The 19,389-nt window shown below is 51.2% G+C and overlaps 2 protein-coding genes across 4 annotated transcripts in view; one reads left to right on the top strand and one right to left on the bottom strand.

Moving 5' to 3' along the window:
* Window positions 1-10,333, top strand: part of Gdpd4 (glycerophosphodiester phosphodiesterase domain containing 4) — an 85,579-nt gene extending 75,246 nt beyond the window's left edge. Inside the window, exons 17-18 of the mRNA XM_048435107.3 lie at window positions 7,823-7,936; window positions 9,547-10,333. Coding sequence (XP_048291064.3) covers window positions 7,823-7,936; window positions 9,547-9,584 — 152 coding nt within the window. The 3' untranslated portion in view covers window positions 9,585-10,333. The remainder of the gene's footprint in view (window positions 1-7,822; window positions 7,937-9,546) is intronic.
* A 447-nt stretch (window positions 10,334-10,780) lies between these two features.
* Myo7a (myosin VIIA) overlaps window positions 10,781-19,389 on the bottom strand; it is a 67,331-nt gene continuing 58,722 nt past the window's right edge. For all 3 annotated transcript variants that reach the window (XM_048435103.3, XM_048435104.3, XM_087901587.1), the window contains exons 39-49: window positions 18,838-18,991; window positions 17,410-17,565; window positions 16,890-16,995; window positions 16,154-16,267; window positions 15,347-15,434; window positions 15,109-15,215; window positions 14,064-14,249; window positions 13,574-13,690; window positions 12,685-12,768; window positions 11,751-11,870; window positions 10,781-11,361 (exon numbers count right to left, since the gene is read on the bottom strand). In XM_048435103.3, the coding sequence (XP_048291060.3) occupies window positions 11,272-11,361; window positions 11,751-11,870; window positions 12,685-12,768; window positions 13,574-13,690; window positions 14,064-14,249; window positions 15,109-15,215; window positions 15,347-15,434; window positions 16,154-16,267; window positions 16,890-16,995; window positions 17,410-17,565; window positions 18,838-18,991 (1,322 nt within the window). In that variant the 3' untranslated portion in view covers window positions 10,781-11,271. The remainder of the gene's footprint in view (window positions 11,362-11,750; window positions 11,871-12,684; window positions 12,769-13,573; window positions 13,691-14,063; window positions 14,250-15,108; window positions 15,216-15,346; window positions 15,435-16,153; window positions 16,268-16,889; window positions 16,996-17,409; window positions 17,566-18,837; window positions 18,992-19,389) is intronic.

Below are 19,389 nucleotides of genomic sequence, written 5' to 3'. Positions count from 1 at the left end.
GTCCTGTGGTATGATTGAACATCCTTTGGATATTTACCCAAAAGTGGTATTACTGGGCCTTGAGGAAGGTTGTTTCCTAATTTTCTGAGAAATCACCACACTGATATCCAAAGGGGTTGTACCAGGTTGCACTCCCACCAGCAATGGAGGAGTGTTCCCTTTCCCCACAACCTCTCCAGCATAAGTTGTCATCAGTGTTTTTGATCTTGGCCATTCTTACAGGTGTAAGACGGAATCCCAGAGTCATTTTGATGTTGAACATGTCTTTAAGTGATTCTTGGCTATCTGAGATTCCTCTGTTGAGAATTATTTGTTTAGATCTGTGCCCCACTTTTACTTGGATTATTTGAGTTTTTTAATGTCTAGTTTCTTAAGTTCTTTATATATTTTGGAGATCAGTCAGATGTGAGGTTGGTGAAAATCTTTTCCCATTCTGTAGGCTGCCATTTTGTCCTTTGCCTCCCGGAAGTTTTTCAGTTTCACCAGGTTCCATTTGTCCATTGTCAGTCTCAGTGCCTGTGCGACCGGCGTTCTGTTCAGGAAGTCGTATCCTGTAGCCGTCCTGTGCAATGAAAGCACACCTGGAGGCTTCATCACCCTTGATTTCAAGCTCTACTACAGAGCAATAGTAATAACTGCGCTGGGCAGTGACCCCAGCACCCGGGAGGCAGAGGCAGGCAGATCTCTGTGAGTTCAAGACCAGCCTGGTCTACAGAGAGAGTTCCAGGACAGCCAAGGCTGCCCATCTCAAAAAGCCAAAAATCGAAACAAACAAGCACACAAACAAAACCGCATCATATTAGTATAGAAACAGACAGATTTGTCAATGGAATTGAATCAAAGACCCAGAAGTAAAGCCACACACACCTATGGACAGCTGATTTTTGTCAAAGAGGCCAAAATTATACAATGGAGAAAGGAAAGCATCTTCAGCAAGTAGTGCTGTCGCAACTGGCTGTCAGCATGCAGAAGACCTTAAGTCGATCCATGTCTATCAACCTGCACAAAACTCAAGTCCAAGTGGATTAAAGCAACCAGACACCCTGAACTTGGCAGAAGAGAAGGTGGGGAACAGCCTTGAGTGAATCTGGTGGCTTTGGAGTGAGCGTGTTAAACAATGTAGTAGTTTTCCTTGTGCTTGTTTTGCTCAGCACAAGACCTACAAGTTCGCCCAGTGTGTTGGAAGTTGCCTCCTCCTTACGGCTGAATGGTGTTCTGTTGTATTTGTGCGGTGCCCGTGTCTACCTGGTTATCCAGACATGGACACGTGCGCTGCCTCAATCTCTTGGCTTACCGACATTATTATTATTAACAGCACTGAAGCGTGCTGTACCATCGGTGCAAACAAGCGGCCTTTCCCATCCCCGCTTTCTCGTCTTTGGGTTTTTATATTACCAGAAATGAAGTTGATGTGCAATCAGGTAATTTGAGTCTTAAAATTTTAGGAACCTTTATTTTTCGCATTCCTGCCCAGAGCACACCCAGTTCTGGGTTCCCCACATCTCTGCGAATCTTTGTTTTTCCTTGACTCCGCGCTGGCTGTCGTCATGAGTATGAAGTGGTCACGAGTCATGGTGGCTTTGTTTCTGTTTTCTTGATAATTAGCAATGGATGTCTTTGTGTGCTCAGTGGCCGCATGTGCAGCTTTGGAGAAATGCCTACATGAGGCCTCAGCTTATATCTTAACCCGGTTTTGCTGTTGTTCAATTTTATACCAAAGTTCATCTTTTATTGTCTCTTTAAGAGACATGCTCATGGAAACGGTACACTCTGGTGCCTGAATGTATGTATGCGTATCACAAGTACGCAGCGCCCACAGAAAGCCATAAGAAAGCACTGGGTCCCCTGGACCTGGAGTTACGGATGGATGTGAGCCACCATCGGGGTGCTGGGAACTGAACCCAGTCCCTGCGCACCTGTAAGTTCTCTTAGCTCTTGACTGCCGGGTGATCTTCCCGCTCCCTGAACCCTCCTTGTTGTTGATGCTCTTTCTCCCCTTCTCCTTCTTCGTCCTCTAATTCAGATTTTATGTGTCTGGGTGTTTTGAGTGTATGTGTCTGTGTCCGTACCACTTACATGTCTGGTGCCCACAGGAACCAGAAAAAGGCATCAGATCCCCTAGAACTAGAGTTCCAGATGGTTTCGAGCCATGGCGTGCATTCTGGGAATCGAGTCCAGGTCCTCTGGATGAGTAGCCAGTGCTCTTAACCAATGAGCTATCTCTCCAGCCCCCTAATTCTTAATATTAAAATGTACTGCTGTGGCCTTCAGCCTGGACTCGGACCTGGTAACAGTCTAAAGTCACACGTTCTTTATTTGATGAGTTTAAAGAACAGGCTTCACTATTCAGCATTGGCTGGTGCTGTGAAAGGAGTTTCAGCTGCTAACTAAGTGAAATCTCTGCCTGCCTAAAAAGAAAAAGAAAGCCATGCACTCAGGAGGCAGAGGCACGTGGACCTCCATGAGTTTGAAACTAGCCTGGTCAACAAAGTGAGTTCCAGGACAACACAGAGAAACTTTGTCTTGAAAAATCATAAGGACATACATGCATCAATCAATCAATCAATAGAAAAAGAGTCTAATGACATAACTGAAAATGACTTGGAGGACTTGGGAGATGGCTCCGTTGGTAAAGTGTTTGCTGGATAAGGACCTGAGTTTGATCCCTAGCACCCACATAAAAATCAGGGCGTCGTGGCGTATATCTGTAGTGCTAGCACAGAGAGACCAGGGAATAACTGGGGCTGGCAGGGGAGCCGCAGGTCCTCCGGGAGACTCCGTCTCAATAGACGAGGTGGAAGATGGCTGGGAAGATGCTCAGTGGTAGAGCACCTGCCTAGCGTGTGAGGTCGTAGGTTCAGTTTCTGGCACTGACAAAGACAGCAGCTGCCAGGGATTCCTGAGTGGACCTCGTGCCCCATACACATGTGCACACAATGGATAATTTACAAGCAACTGGGTGGCAATATTACTTTGTATTCTTTCCTTGGTCTTGGTGCAGCTTTCTAAATCTCTAGAGTCAAATCTTTATGGATTTCCATTTAGATGTCTAATAGAAAACTCCAATAACTCACGTGCAATCTGGTGACCTCCTGGTCTTCCATCCCAAAACCTTCTTTATCTGCATCTTTCCTGACAATGGCCAGTCTGTCGGTTACTTCATCCCCAGATCTTAAACCATCCCTGACTCCTTGCTCTGGCAGTGTACCCCAGACATCCAGTCCACTGGTGAATTCTGATGCCGTGCTTGTAATGATAGCTGTGCCCAGCTGTTTCTCATCTCACTCACTGCCTCCATGGACTGGGAATTATTACTATCACGTGGGTCTTTACCGCCCTCTCCCACCCGTGCGCCTCCTGCCAAGCGCAGCTTCCAGCCTTCCGTGTTGCACGTGACCCGTGCTCCTCCCTCGGCCCCAGTCACGTTCCCTCGCTTCCCCCAGCGTCTCCGGCGCTCCTTCCCAGTCCACCTTCACTTGCTGTCTTGAGAATGGACACCCTCGGCTATTTTAAGTTGTCATCTTGGCTCGGATAACATCCCAGAAAAGTCTGTTCTGTGGGTCTCACTTAAAACCTGTTCCACTGAGTTTTACTGTCCTGATCAGTAATTTTCAGCAGCCTTTAGCTCATCCTAACATTCTGTTACTAGTCTTTTTTACTTTAATTTTTATTATTGTTGTGCATGACGAGGGCAGAAGTGAGCATGCACACACCGTGGCGTCTAAGTAGAAGTCAGGTAACAGCTTTGTGGAGCCCCTTCTCTCCTTCCACCTTCACAGGGTGTGGTGGTTTGAATGAGAACGGCCCCCATAGGCTCGTATGCTTGAATACTTGAGCCCCAGTTGGTGGAACTGTTTGGGAAGGATTAGGTGGTGTGGCCACATGGTAGGAGGCTTGTCACTGAGGGTGGACTTGAGATTTCAAAAGAATTGTTCCATTCCCAGTGTGCCTCTCTGCCTCCGAGTTGCGGTTTGAGATTTGAGGTCTCAGCTGTACCCGCCACCATGCCTTTGCCCCACCATCATGGTCTCTAGTATGCTGAAACTGTAAGCTCAATTAAATGCTTTCTTCTATAAGTTACCTTGGCTGTGGCATTTTACAACTGCAATAGAAACCCGACTAAGATAAATGGGGTCTGGAGATCTGACTGAATGCAGCAGGTTTGGTGGCAAGTTCCTTACCTGTAGAGCCATCTCGTCAACCCACTGTCGCTAGTCTCCCCTCCCCCACATGGGGCTGTAAGCTTCATAACATAAGAGGTTTTTACTTGTGTGTTTTCAGCACCTAAAACAATGCCTTGCATGTAGATGAAAGTAAAGGATTTTTGAAATGGTCTTAACGTATTCCACAGGCTAGGCTTGAGCTTGCTGTGCAGCTCAAGTCATTGAACTCACGGCTCTCCTGCCTTAGCCTCAGGCTACAGGTGTGCTCCCTTTTAGGTGGAAGGCTCCGCTCCAGCCCGCCCCCCTCTCCCTACCCTGCCCCTGAGAAAGACTGCCGGGTGCTGGCTCCTTCCCCTGAGAGCACAAGGTCATGCTTACAGGGCATTTAAGACCCAGGCCATAGACCTGCCACGTGATTTCTTCTCCCCTCCCCCACCCTGCCAAGATCACCCAGGAGTTGCTTTGCTCTGATTAAGCCTGGTCTCATTAATTCAGCCTGATCCAATTTATTGCATCTGTGGAGAGACTTAATATTGGGATATGGAAACCTTTCAATACCACCATATCCAGGTTCAATAAATATTTTAATCAAATTGTAAGAAAGGTATTTAAAAACAAAACAAAACAAAAAGCCCACTTTCCTTAAGAATAACAGCCATACAGTAAACTATAGCGATTTGAGATATAGCAGTGAGTTTTGAGCTAGGTGTGCACGTATACAACCTCTACCACAGCCGGGAAAGTTAGTCTGTCGCCGTCCTGTCTGCCCGTGTCTGTCTCTAATCCCAGCCATGGGAAGAAGGGCTGTGAGGACTGGCACTTACAGCCGCCTTCAGCTGCAAGGCGAGCTGGAGCTACGCTGCAACCCTGTTCCCCCCAAACCAAGAGCAGTCTCCTCATGTGTCTCCGTGATGACCTCCTGCCTTCTGAGCAAGTGTCGCGCCCAGCACTGACCCGCTTCCATCTCTTAGCTCACGTCTTCTGGAAATCCGTAAATAGAACCCATATTCCACAGTCGTTCTCCTCCAGCTCCCTCCCTTCGGCCCAAGCGTCTCAGACGTTCCCTGGTGTCCCTTCTCCTTTCCTGTACCGTGCTGTGGTTGGGATGTAGTCACCATATTGATTCTCATTCTGTTGGGGTTGGGAGACAGTGAAGCCTTTAAGTCAGAGGAGCCAGGCAGCAGAAGGTTGAATCATTGGGGTGCTTTTTATTTGTTTGTTTGTTTAAATGCAGGACCAGTCCTGTGTATTGTGTTATAACATCAGAAGCTATCTACTGGTATCTGGCCACACATTAGCAGACATTTGAGTTGTTTCCAATTTGGGGCTATAAAAAAAATGGCCATGAATGTTTATATACAATGTATATCATTGCCAGACATAAGCCCGTCTGAAAAGGTCAGAGAACTTACAGGGATCGATTCTTTCTTTCCACCATGTGAGTCTTGGGATTGAATTTAAGTTGTCAGACTTGGCAGCGAGCAGCTTTACACACTTTGCCTTCTTGTTGGCCTATCAGCTTCTATTATTATACATGTACACAATATACACAATAATATACATGTTTGTATATGTAAATGCATATACATATATATGTGTATATATTGTTTTTTTCCTTTGAGACAGGGTTTCTCTGTGTAGCTTTGGTGCCTGTCCTGGAGCTTGCTCTGTAGACCAGGCTGGCCTCGAATTCACAGAGATCCACCTGCCTCTGCCTTTCCTAGTGCTGAGATTAAAGGCGTGGACCACCACCGCTGGCTAATAAGTATATTTTTAAAGGCATTCTTGGGTTTCATCTGTAATTGTGTCAGGATCTGTCCATCATCTTAGAGAAACTTGGTAGCGTGATTCTGTTTATTCTCAGAGTGCATGAATATAGTACAGTTGTGGTATCTGTAGGTGATTGAAAAATACCAAAACCCATCGGCGCGCCAGTCTCATGGACAAACGGCCGCTCACACCCTCTTGTGCTCTTTATGCCATCTCTGCCCTACTCGGAACACCAGCGGGCAGGGTGCAGGCAGGTAAACAGTTGTCGTGCTGTGTTGTCTACGGACAAAGGGGGAGAAGCCTGTACGTGTTCAGCACAGACAGGCATGATGTTTCTAATGCAGGTGTCTAGTCTTGTGGATGTAGCTGCGCAGGTGCGGGAGCTGCGCGGGTGCGGGGCTGCGCGGGTGCAGGTCCATGCGAGTCCTTGAAAGAAGGTTCAGAGACACTAAGAATGGATTTATTTTTTTTGTGGCTGCGGGAGCTCCAGTCTCAACAGACTGAAACACTTTCCCTCCGCCCAGGGCATCTTTACTTTTTTCCCCATATTTACAATTAAGCCCATTGGTTCCCATTTGCTCAAAACAACCCAAACAAAGCTTCAAAAAAAAAAAAAAAACCCACAATGGCAAGTGCAAACTCTCCACTCATCAGGTAACCACGGTTTGCCAGGCTTCCTGAACCAAGCAGGCATAGGCTTTGTGTCCTTGGGAACTCAGACAAGATTCACACAGGGCAACAAAAGGTATCTGCTAACCAAAGATGGATTAGAGCTGGGTGCTCACTTCAGAGCAAGACCAGGTGGGAATGCTGTCATGGTCTGGTGGTCTAGTGAATGCAGTGTCAGTTGAAAGTACAGCTTTCCAGTGTGCAGAGGAAGGCTGAACATGCATCTCTTCCTGTGCTTAGACTTTGGGAATTCTTTTTAGCAAGACTTTGTGATGTACCCCTTACATAACTATAGGATTTAGCTCTAAAAGATTACATTTTATGCTACTAAAGATGGTATTTTAAAATTGTAATCTTCACTTTATTGTTGAGTGTCTAAAAGTACATTTGATTCTCCTATTTTGGCCTCATATTCTGAAATCTTATGACGTTGACTTATGAGTTCTAGTGAGTTTATTTTAGGGTCTAGTTTCCTACACATGTGGCCATGCCTTCTGTAAAATTTTCCTTTTTCCTCTCTGGGCACTTTTGATTTCTTTTTCTTGTCTTATCACATTGGCTCAACCTACAAGTAATGTGTGAGTGGTGAGATTGGATGTCCAAGCCAATAAAAAAGCATTTGTCATGGTACTACCCGAAGTTCTTCCGTAAATACCCTGTCGGGTTGCACAAACTTCTTTTCTGTGACTGATGTCTCAAAAAAACATTTGGGAACGTACTTTGGATTCCTCATGCTGCTTCTGAGGCTACTGCCACGATTGTGAGGGTTTCCTTTTTAAATGCTTTTTCTTTTAGTGGCTTGCGTTGATTTTCCAATGTTGAAATGGCCTGTGTCTTTGGAACAGACTGCACCTGGTGTTTGCGGCTTTTCACTTATCCTCACCATTTCCTTTCTCCTGCTTTCAGTTTAATTGGCTCTTCCTTTTCTAACTTCATAAGGTGGTGACTGAAGTTGTCGACTGGAGACTTCTTTTCCTACAGTCTTTTAAAATACTGTTTCCCATCCTGTGGTTGCTAGAGTTTGAGTGTGAGCAACCCTTTAAAACAGATGTGTCGGAACCTCCACCCGCATGGTCACGTTCAGAAGTGAGCACGTGGGGAAGAGGTTAAACATGAGCCTTCGCCCTCGTGGGAGGCTTTGATGCTCTTAGAAAAGAAGCCGAATGCCCTCTTACTTTTGTTTTTGTCTTTCTGTTTTCCCCACGCCTGCAAATACACAGGTTTATTTCATATGGAAGACGTAACAGAAGGTACTGCCCTTGAAACAGAGGTCTCACACCAGAAGCCAGATGCATCACTCACTCCTGCCAGCGTAGCCCCTAAAGCTAAGGAAGGTATGCCTCTGTTGTGTATGAACTTCCCAGCCAGCCATGTTCTTTCACGGCACTGGGAAGAGACGGAGACCATTGCGGGTTCATTTTCATTCACTGCGATATCTTTTCTAATTTCCCTTTCTTAAAAAAAAGTCTAAAGATACATTGCATTTTACCTTATTTATTATATGTGTTGGTGTGAGCATGTATGGCCCAAGACATGCGAAAGGCAGCCCACTGGAGCGGTTCTTGTTTTCCGTCATGTGTATCCTAGGCTTGAACCAAGGCCGTTAACACTGAAAGCACTCAGTTCTGCAGAACCCTGTGGCCTCATCAGGTCTTGTGCCCGCTGAGGAGCTACAAGGTGCTCATACTGACTCATTTCCCCAGACAGAGAGCCCAGGCTGCACCATGCATTCCTCCCACTCGCATTGTTGCTGCACAGGACCACCCCTAGACCTTGACCCTGTAGACCCATACAGCATCCACGCAGCTGAGACTTCCCAAGACTACTAAAACCCACAGGTGTTCGTCGTTACTAGACTAGTCTTACAGGAAATGCTGAAGGGGGCTTACGACACAAGCGAAAGAATAGTGAGCATCACAGAAGAGAACAAAACTCAGCAGTGGAAGTAAATGCACACAAGAGAAAGAGAACCAAATCCCATAAATACAGGATCCTATTGGAGCACAAAGATAAACAAGAAACACTACGTACATGTATTGAAATGCTACTCTATACCCCACATATACTATTTTGATATGTCAAAAACTGAGCTTGCTTATTCCAAACATTAGGGGGGTTTCCAGCTGTATTTAGGGGAGTTCTTAGTAGAGGCTGGGGCTGGAGCTCAGGTTTTTTTCCTGCTAAGCCCACATTCTAGTCCTGAGCTATACCCTCAGCTCCACCTTCTGCAGACAAATACACATTTGTCTTTATTTGTGTTTTTAATATCTAAGATGAGTGTCTTGCAGGATGCATACAGTTGGAAATAAGCTTCCCTCGAGTTATTACATTCTTTATTTAGATGCCACAATTCCTCACTTTATTGTTAACTATTAAATAACTTTAACAATATTTTTATATTTACCCCACTTTTAATGCTTATTTTCTCATAAAGGCAGATCTGAATTTTAGGTCCCCTCCACTAGCTTTTCCATCAACAAAGTTGTAGAATATATCTAGCCCCTGGTTTATGACATTTTTCTGGGTATGGGGAACATGATGGCAAGCAAGTCAAAGTTCCGCCAAGAAACTCCCATTCTGGTGGGGGAGCGTGTTCACAGGCCGAAACAGGGCTTTACTCTGTAGCCCAGGCTGGCCTCAAACTTGTAATCCTCCTGTGTTAGCCTCTTCAGTGCTGAGAGTTTAGGGGTGTGGCATCACAGCCAGCCACAGGAAGCCTATGTCAATCCCTGCCTTCTGAGCGCTTCCTTGGATCACACAATCACTTTTCCGTGTCTGGATGAGCTGCAGTTTCACAGGAGTGTGCAGGCGCTGAAAGTTTAGAATAAGTCCGCATAGGCTGAGAGCAGTTCTAACACACAAGTACTGACTGCACTCTCATACAGCAACAAAAAACTGAAGCCTGACAGTTGAGAAATCTCTTTACCTTTTCTCTCACCCACAGGCCACAAGGAAGCAAGACGTACACCAGAAAAGTCATAGGAAAACTCTGGCCACCTTCCAACCATCATGGATCAAAAAACAAACAAAGCTGAGATATTCAAACAGTCTACTTCACAGCAGTCTGCAAAGGCCAGACCTCTTCCTCCAACGAGAGCACTGACCCCTTAGGACTCGCCAAGAAGACGTTAGGGTCACACCACCAGTAACCCCTAAGGGAATACCGTATTTCAAGGGCCCCCCAAAGAGGACACTGCTCTATCAGGGCTCCCCAAAAGAACCATGAACCACAAAGTCCCCTAAAAGGGATGTGAAATCACTAATACTCCCCACAAAAGGACCAGTGTCTCTAGAGGGCTTTAAAACCTCCCAGCTCCCATCTAGGGGTCACTACGCAGACTGCACTGAACCACAAGGTGGCCTCCGTCCAGCTAACGCCTCCTCTCGGGAGTCTGTTTATATGGTGTGTTCCTCCTCTATCATGACTTCTTTCTCCCCCTGGAGAAAATTTAACCTCACCTTGCCCTCTTCTTCCCTTTCTGTCTGTATCTGAGTGTGGGGATGGTAGGGTGTGGTAGAGAAGGCTCATGCAGGGGCACTGAGGTTCTCAGGAGCAGCGCTCTGGCCCAGACTCTGTAGGGAGTGCACCTCAGGAGACAGGCCAGGGCAGACAGTCATGCATGGTCACGGACCCGGGCGGCTGCTCTCTGGGTTCACAGGACTGTCTCATCTTATATTTCTGTTGTGTTACCTGCTGAGGAGTGCCTGACTGCTCACGTCAGCTTGTAATAAAGGTACCTCTCATGAAGCCAGTGTGTTGTGTGCCCGCCTCTGTGGTCACCCAGGCTCATGAAGACTGTGGATCGGGTGCAGAAGTGACATTTTCCTCAGCTGGGGACGGAGAGGTGGCATGGACATGAGCCAGGGGCTCCTCCTCTATGAATATTTCACCCAAGGAAGTGGTATTCCTCTTGGGTGTGTCTTGATAAAACAAGGAGATACTTCTGGCATAATGCGAGAGACTTTCTGCCTCCATTGGCCCTGGTTAAGAGCCAGGAAGAGATCCCTTCCCTAGACTCTACCCTCTACACACACACACATGTACATGCATGCGCACGCACACACACTGCAGTTGGCCACGCAGGTGGAAGTAGCTGCTCTTGCGGTCACTCCCCTACAGGTTTGTATCCTGACCCCACATTTACTCCCACAGCAAAGACCAACACAAGACCAGAGGCTAAGACACATGCTTTATGCCCTGAAGTGGTCAGGGAGATTTTCGCAGGGACCCAGCAGGCAGCTGTCACACAGAAGTGACCCCGGTAGAACCAGGAGCCTGTCTAGGAGGGCTTCCTGGAGCAGGTAACACTGAAGGCGGCTTCCAGGCAGGCCCCAGTGGTAGCGCTCACGGCGGGGGGCCAGTGCGAGGACTCAGTTCAGTGCACATACGGTTAGGTTGTTCCCAGGATGGAGAGAGCTGAGTTGTCTTTGATTCCTCTTTCTCATCAGTACACAGAAAGTCACAGACCGCTTGATGGAGTCAGTCTGGATTAGGAGAGTTGTCCAGGGAACAGAGGGTCGTACACCGGGAGGCCCAGCAGAGCAGGGTGAAGCGAGCCCAGGCACCAGAGGCGGGTGGGAGCCGGGAGGTCCTGACCTCTGGCAGATGGGCCAGAGCCCAGCAGATGCGGTCAGACGGCCAGGGCCGGGCTGGTGCCTCCTCCGCTGTTCACCTGCCGCTCCTGGAGCTCCTCTGTTTGCTCATGGCTGTGAGCATCTGGCTGATGTAGGAAGTCAGAAGATCATCCATTTTGTAGCCCTGGAACCAGGGGTGAGAAGGTAAGCGAGGCCCACAGAGGAACACGCCGACCCTCACACACGTGACTCAAGTCCTGTCCCCATCTACACGCTCGAGGGCCCGGGTTCATCTTGTGATCCCTGCAGTTCTGGAGGCCTCTCTCCAGGGTGACTGCACACACTACCAGTCAAGCAGCATCTAGGAGGTCTCATCGCTATTGGCTCTTCTGTTTATACCTGAGCTGGAGGCCCACAGCCACCAGCTCTGTCTCCCAATACTAAAACAGCAGTTGAAGGAGGGATTTGTATCTCTAGCCCAGACTGAACACTTTCCCCCAGATGAAGCTTCAAACAGACCCAACCCTGAGAGGCAGGGACCCATGCCCGCCCGGCACCCGGAAGTGCTCTCACCAGCGATGTCTCACAGAGCAGTTTGCTCCCACGGACCAGGTTCCCAATGGTGATGTGGAAGTAGGTGTTGCCGCTGCTCCAGTTGGAGATCTTGGTGAAGGGGTGAGTAGTCAGAATGTCCTGGGAGAGAGGGAGGCACACGGCTGCACAGTGGGACCCCCTGACTTCAGTGACACCTCTCCCCCCTCACAGCCTGCACATTCCTCCTCACAGAAGCCCTGAGTCCTCATAGGAGGAAAGGAACAAGAGGGAGGAGCCAGCTCTGTGTGCAGCTGCCAGGGTGCTTCCCCTCCAGGCCTTGCCTTAGACACCTAAGGAATCCCTGGAGGCTGTTGGGTGCTTAGAGCCAAATATAGAATCTTAAGTGGCCTGGGAGCATTGACATTTGTTGGTTTGAATGAGATAGCCTGGGTGAATTTGGGGAGAAATTGGGACAGAGAAGAAAACAGAAAGGAGCCTGGGAAGGACACGGTGTACTTGGGGTGTGTACAGCAGAACCCCAGGAACATCTGCAAAAGAATGAAGACAGAGCGCCCATGCGCGACCGCAAGGGGAAGATGACAGTCATTACTGATTTCACCAACTATTCAGAAGCACAGCGCCTGGGGACATAGTGGGACCGGCCTTCCTGGTGCACAAGCGTAGGGTGCCACCAGTTACCAACCTGACCAGATGGGCAGAGAGCGTTTTGGAAAGAGGCGGCAGTCTGTGGCACACAGTGACATTGGGAAGCTGAGCATTAAACAAACTTTGAGGAATTGAGCAGCAAGGGTCTGACGGTAAGTCGAAGGTTACAGTTTTGGTGGTGCAAATGAGTCGGCGGAGCAGGCACAGGCAGCCATTCAAGATGGACACAGGGACTCTGCTGTGGGGACGGTGGCTGTCTGGGACTTTGGTTGGTCCTCTCCAACCTGCTCACCCCTGCCCTGCTCACCTTGGTTCTGGGATCGATGAGGCTGACCCCGTACTTGTTGATGGCAATTAAGAGAATCTCAGGGAAGTTTGGTTCTGTAGTTTGCTGGCAAAGAAAACAGAGACCCCATCAGATGAGAGTTCAGAGCAAGACCAGGGTTCGGAGACAGGCATGAAGCCAGCCTAGCCAGGACAAAATCAACCTGGTCTGCTGCTTATGTGGAACCAGAGGTACAGAAACCCTGCCAGCCCTGCCGTGGCCTCCTGGTTTCCCCCTCCGCCCGCAGCCTCGTGGGTCCCCAGCAGAGGTTCCATCCTTTCTCTCCTGCTTCCCTAGGGGGTTGCTACGTCTTCTCAATCCAAAAGTTTCCCAGTGGCCAGAGCCGACATAGGGTGCTCTGGTTCCAGTCCCAAACCTCCAGGGCTTTATTATCCCCTGATGCTCACCTGTTTGCCACCCTGCTTCCCACTACCCTCAGTCACACTTAACCTTCTTCACTTCCTGCCCAAACCTGAGCTCTCAAGGTTTGTGGGCTCTGTCTACACAGGGCCCGTGCCAGAGGAGTTCCTGGAAAGCCCAACATCCCCTGCTCCAGGAAGCCACCCTAGACTACCTCCCCACCCCGGGCACAGCCTCCTCCTCACCCCAGGCACGGCCCTCCTGATCTGCTACCTCACGAGGGCCCACTATTACAGTACGAGCCACCCTCCATCACTCTGGCCCACGTGTGTGACCATCTCCTTAGCAGGCCAAGCTTCTGGTCCCTCTTAGTGCATCAAAGTCAAGGCAGCTCCTCCTTTGTGTGCCAGCCTAAGTTCAAGGCCATCACTGCCACCTTCATGCCAGTCTCTGCCATCTCGCCCCCACCCTTTGCCCCTGCCTGCCCTCTGGAGATCTCCCGAAGGCATACCTTCACCTCGAAGAAGGCTGAGCCGAAGGTAGGCCACTTGAAGATGAGCTTCAGGAACGCTAGCTTGGCCTCCTCTTTGGACTTCCCTGCATGCTTGTTGAAGTATGCGACAATGGACTGTGGGGACAGCGATCAGGGCGAGAATCACCACTCTCGGCCCTACTCCTGCCTGACAACGCCGACAGACCCAGGCAGGGGCCAGACAGTGTTGCCGACTACCACGGTCCCCACTTGCCCCGGCCAACTGCCTTCCAACCCACCCCAACCCATGCAGAAAAGTAAATGTAGGTCTCCTAGACAACCAGGACGGGACAAACTCATGTCACAGGGTCACTAAATCCTTTGGGTGGGGATTAGAGAAGCAGATAGAGATGGGCTAAAGGTGCCCTCGTCACACAGGAGAGGCATTCATTCCCCTTAGCTGCTGGCCAGTATCTGTGCCCCAACTCCTGGGATGGAGACCCCATTCCCACTGCGCCTCTGTGTTTACCCGCTTCCAGTCATCCGGTGAGACCTGCCGGATGAGGTCCTGGGGCACCAGCTCCCTTAGCAACTTGGGGATACTAGGGAAGTAGGACTTGTCCTCCTCAAATTTGACCCTGTAGATGAGGGCACCCAGCTGCAGCACCTCCTCTCGAGTGCACTTGTGGTAGCCTCGGAGATACTTGGGCAACTCCTGCCAGAAACAGAGCAGATGGTAGGCACAGGCAAACCGGAAGAGGGGCTCCTGTAGTCCCCCTACATTTAGGCCCAGCACTTCCTCAGCTGGTCCTGCTTCCTCGCGGGAGATGCACAGGACGGAAAAGGTGTGGTGCGGTCCTAGCACCTGGTAGAGCCAGATTGGAGCATTGTCCACTGCCCTGCTACAGCCAGTGAGGTGGACTGGTGGGTGAGCCTGAGGCAATTCCACATCCCTCCTCTCCTGAACTCGGTACCCCAGGCTTGAATGAGGGCAGGCCTTGCTCCCAAGCACCACAGCAGGTACCACCCCCTTCTCCGCCTCCCAGGAATCCTGGTTTGTTCCTCACTCAAGGCTAAGCAAGCTGCAGCCCAGGGTGGAGCACTGAGCAGCAGTCACGTCACGAAGCCTGGGAGCCCAGTCCCCCCAGCTGTGCGACCTGAATCACTTGAACTCTGTGTGTTTGCTCCTCCAACATAGGAACATGCCGATTGCAAGGGGTTAGATGGAGGGACAGAGGGAATCCAAAGCTCTGACTGTGAGCTTCCCCAGGTTTCCTGTCTGACAATGCCCACAGAAGCAGAAGGCTTGGACCGACTCAGCCACACCAGCAAACACCTGCATCCAGAGGACTCGGAGCAAGGAGCAGCCTGAGCCAGCAAGGACAAGTACCTCAGAAGAAGAATCAGTCAAGCCTCCCGGACCGGGAGGTGACGAGACAAAGGTCTGAGTTCCTACAACTGTCTGGAGACTCAGCGGTCTCCACAGGAGGCCTTCTGAAGCAGCGGCTGCCAGCCTCACTGGGAAGCCACCAGGTGGGTGGCCCTGAAGCAGGGGGAGCGGAGGTGCAGCTCACCTGGTAATAGTGGAAGATGGAGTCAGCCATGGGGTCCTTGCCCGGCACTGTGGTGGTCCACAGCTTCTTCATGAAGAACACCTGGTAGGTGAGCGAGGGCACGATTCCTGTGGTACGGGACAGCTGGTCACACAGTCTCCTCAGAGAGGGTTCCCTGACTCTGCCAGCCTGGCCCAGAGCCAGCGTGTCCTCCTGTCTCCACGCCGCAAGCATGCCAGAGCCCAGCCCAGCCCCTTACCATCCTTGATGGGTCGTGCTTTCTTTATCCAGTCTGTCAGGTGTCGAACGAAGTCAAAGAAGAAGTCGTTGTCAGGGACACTGATGACCTAGGGAGGTAACCATCACAGCCCGTTCGCCTCAGTTCTGATTGGCCCACCATCTTTCCTTTCACCTGCTTCTGTGGGAAGACTCCACTCCGGGTCAGAGGCGTTCCGTGTGCCAGCCCCGCCCACACCACCTGTGTCCCGTCAGTGTCTCTGGAACATGGGCCTCCTGCTTGGAATGGCATCATCCCAGTGCCTGACACGCTAAAAACTGCATAGGCCCAAGGCAACGTGGCCGAGAATGAGATCTAGTCTCCAGCTCCTCTCACGGGCTCTGACTCACATCCTCTGGACCCAGTGACCGGCACAAAGTGAGACTGAGTGTACACAGAGCCGTCGGTGATCAGCAGGAGGGACCCAGTCCTCCCCTAGGATGCTCCAGGACGCCTTCCTTTGAGCAGACACGACAGCTGACTTGGGAGAGCTTCAGAGGACACCAGGATCTGGGTCCTGCTGTGCAGTCATGGGTAAGTTACCTAACCTCTCTGATGAAGCAGTAATAAGCATTCTACCCTCTGAGGGTTATTTCAAGGGTGAATTTGCTGAGGGTACTCAGAAGAGTTTTGCAGCCATGTGCAGTGCCTCAGAGGGCGGGGCTTGAGGGGCAGCTGGACCAGAAGGAGGTACGTTCCAGATACTCCACACAGGTGTCTCCCTCCTTTCCTCCATGCCCTGTAGGTTCCCAGGGCCCCTGCAAGTCTCCGAAAGTCGGGCGGACCCACCTTGTCTGCGATCTTGACAAACAGGCTGAATCCCTCGGAAGACTTGAGGAGCAGCCGGCTGGCGATGTTCTGGCAAAAGTCCTTGGCCTTGGTGCTGGACTCCACCTCAAAAGCCTAGGGGTAGCAGTCAGTTGACTTCTGCAGGGCCCTTCCCCTGTCTCTGCTCTCCTCCTACCCAAGTTCCTCCAAGACCCCGGCCCTATCTGGTTGTCCTGTTGGATCCAGAGCTGCCTTTGGAGAAAGCAAAAAGCCACTCCCACCTGGACCTTCCCAGATCTCCTCTCTGGCCCCCCAGGTCCAGGCCTGGACAGTGAGAACAGAGGCGGGGTCTCACAGGCAGTTTGTGAGTGTACTGGAGGGGGGGGGGTTAAAAGAAAGCAACCAAGGCAGTGGATAGGGAAAAGCACCCAGACTGAGAGGGGCTGGAGTTAGAGAGAGGAGAGATGGGGTGGAGCACAGGTGGGCAGGATGCTGGGAAGTTCTGAGTTTGCCACAGAACCCTGTTGTGACGTCAGCTCTGAGTCTCCAGGATCCCAGAGAAGATGTCGCACTCATGACAGAAAGCCTGACTGTGGGGGCAGAGGGGTGTCTGTCTGTACTCTCTGGTCAAGTCCCGGCTCTACCCAGGGGCGAGAGAATGAGACGTCAGGGTGCCCGGTGGTGTTAGAGACACCTGTGCAGCCTGAGGGAGCTTGGCCCTGTTTGGGGGGTCGGACCCACACGCGGGGCCCCTCACCTCGTCAGTGTCATCGGGGAAGTAGACCTTGTGGAAAATCTGGGTCGTCTTGTGCTGGATGGCCTCCACCTCCACCAGATGAGGAGGGTACTTCCGGGACCCATTCCTGAACCGCGGAGAGAGGGGAAGCATGAGCCTCTAGGGAGCAGAGGAAACAAGAGACTGGCCCCAGCCTGAGCCCCATCTTCACGCCCAGTCCAACAGTGGGCTCAGTTATATGACCTCCGGGAGTCCCGAGTTCTCGTCCCAGTGGGTGGGATGCTGGCTGGAGGAGGGGACGGAGCCAGGGCAAAGGGTGTGAGTGAGCTCGGCCAAGTTCACAGTGGGCTCCAGGGGCCACCTTCCCTGTCTCCCAGAAGGTTTAGTCTCTCCAGGAGCAGCCGGACTCCCCAGTTGTGGCCAGCATGGGCTGCGGCTTCTGCCACTGTAAGGCCCACACTGGGTGCTCTTGCCCTCACCCCTGAGGGTTTGTCCTACAGCTGGGTGTGGTCAGATGCCCCTGCCCCTGAGGTTCCCGTACCTCAGCGCTTTCTGCAGCCGCTGCAGGCAGTCAATGGCAAGCGCGCAGTGCTTGCGGGATTGCAGGAAGCGCTGCACATGGGGCAGGAGGATGTTGCTGGGTGGGAAGAGGCCCGTGCACAGCCATAGCAGCTCCCAGCCCCGCTCTTCACTGTACCTGTGGGAGGACCAGAGGGAATCACAGGAACCCTGTACCTACTCTTCTGTCCAAGGACCGAACAGACACGTGCATGGCTGCCATGCGCCCAGGTTAGGCCACACAGTTACCGGTCCACGGGTGTTGTAGACATAGCGGCGGGCCACTGCCTCACCTCGGAGGTCTGGGATAGTCCCAGCCTTTACAGACAAGCTTTAACCAAAGACCTGCTGTCCATTCCTTAAATCCATCCCTTGGAAGCAGCTGCCTTCTCTACACTGACGGTTTATTAGACTGTAGCCCATGGAAACTTGCGGCAGATCAAAACACTGTCCTGGCCCTTCAAAAGCTAGGTTTGTGTGGCTGTGAGACTTCTTCAAAGACCCAAATCTTCTTACAACAGGGCCACCTCCTGAGCCTTACCAGAACCCCAAGCTCAGGAGCCTTTCCCATCAGCACGAGGATCTCGTTTGGACAGAACTCTGACCACAAAATAGATTCCTATGGAATCTACAGAATACAGCCTTGTAAGCTAAACCTCACTGAGGCCTTGAAGGGACCAGAGAGGGGGCTGTTTGATTGGACTCTTGAGACGGCATGAACCCTGACCCTCTCAAAACAGGCACTTACCGCTCTCTGTTCCAGTCTTATCTCTCCCTGACCTTACCAAACTCTTTTAACCATATGCGTGTGGGCTAAAGGGACTCCCACCAGGAGTTTTATCTCAGGCACCAGGGCCTTCCCAGGGCTGCTGTTCATCTTTCCAAAGTCATTAGACCTGGTGGCACCAGGCCGGGCCCCTCGCCGTAAGACGCTGGCATTGTGACTCTCGTGGTTGAAAGGCCTCTATATCAACCCTGGGACAGAGTGTGGTGGCTTTTCATGGGACATGATCCCTCTGGGAAGTCTCCCCCACCTTCTCTACTTGTGCCACAGGCCCCTCCACACTACCTCACACAGAGTAGAAGATGGAGCTGGGCTGAGGAGCCAGGCAGAGCTCTCCATAGTCTTTGAGGTGAGCTTGGGTTTGACTTCCCACTCCTGCCTCAGCCTGGCCCAGCAAGGACGTGAAGGAGGGATATCCTGTAGGCCCAATGCTCCCAGCCCAGGAGCCACTTCAGCCCAGGTCAGGACAGATGTCAGGAATGGCCACTGGCAGGGCTGGGCTGCAGATTAGAGCACTGCCCCTTCTTGGCTCTTAACAGATTGACCCTGGGCCCCAGGCTGATGAGGGCAGCTTACTGCAGACAAGGCCTCAACCGCCTCAGGAGCTCCCTGCCCACGTCTGCTCACCTGATGTGGTTGTCAGTCAGCTGCTTCAGGATCTGCACGTAGGCCTCATCTTTGAGAGGTTCAGCCTTCAGTGCCCCCTCAAAGATCTGGTCAGTGAGCTCATTGACAGAGCGTGTCCTCTTGGACGGGTAGTCACCCATGTACTTGAGGACGGGTGGGAGGTTGTTAAGGAAGTTCTCGTGGCTGAAGGGGATACGCTGGCCTAGGAAGTAGGGACCTGGAACTCAAGTCTCTGAGTTACACAGTAGATGTGGCCTGCTCACCACCCCCTTCCCTTCCCCTTCATAGCCACCCTTCCTCAAGCCCTGACCCTACATCCAAGTGTTCAAGGCAGCCAGAAAACATGGTTCAGTCACCAATCTAGCTGTACCTCCCCTGTTCATGGGACACAGACTAGATGGTTCTCTCTCTCTCTCTCTTCCTCTCCCTCTTTCTCTGTGTGTGTGCCTGTGTGTGTATCTGTGTGTGTCTGTGTCTCTGTGTGTGTCTGTGTGGCTGGGGATTGACCCCGAGCCTTAGCCCACTAGGCGAGCCCTACACCACCTGGTTATA

This window comes from Myodes glareolus, chromosome 24, assembly GCF_982192425.1.
Source record: "Myodes glareolus chromosome 24, mMyoGla1.1, whole genome shotgun sequence".
Classification (NCBI taxonomy): Eukaryota; Metazoa; Chordata; class Mammalia; order Rodentia; family Cricetidae; genus Myodes; species Myodes glareolus.
Note: the sequence above shows the minus strand (reverse complement) of the source record. Positions and strands in the feature narration are given on the sequence as shown.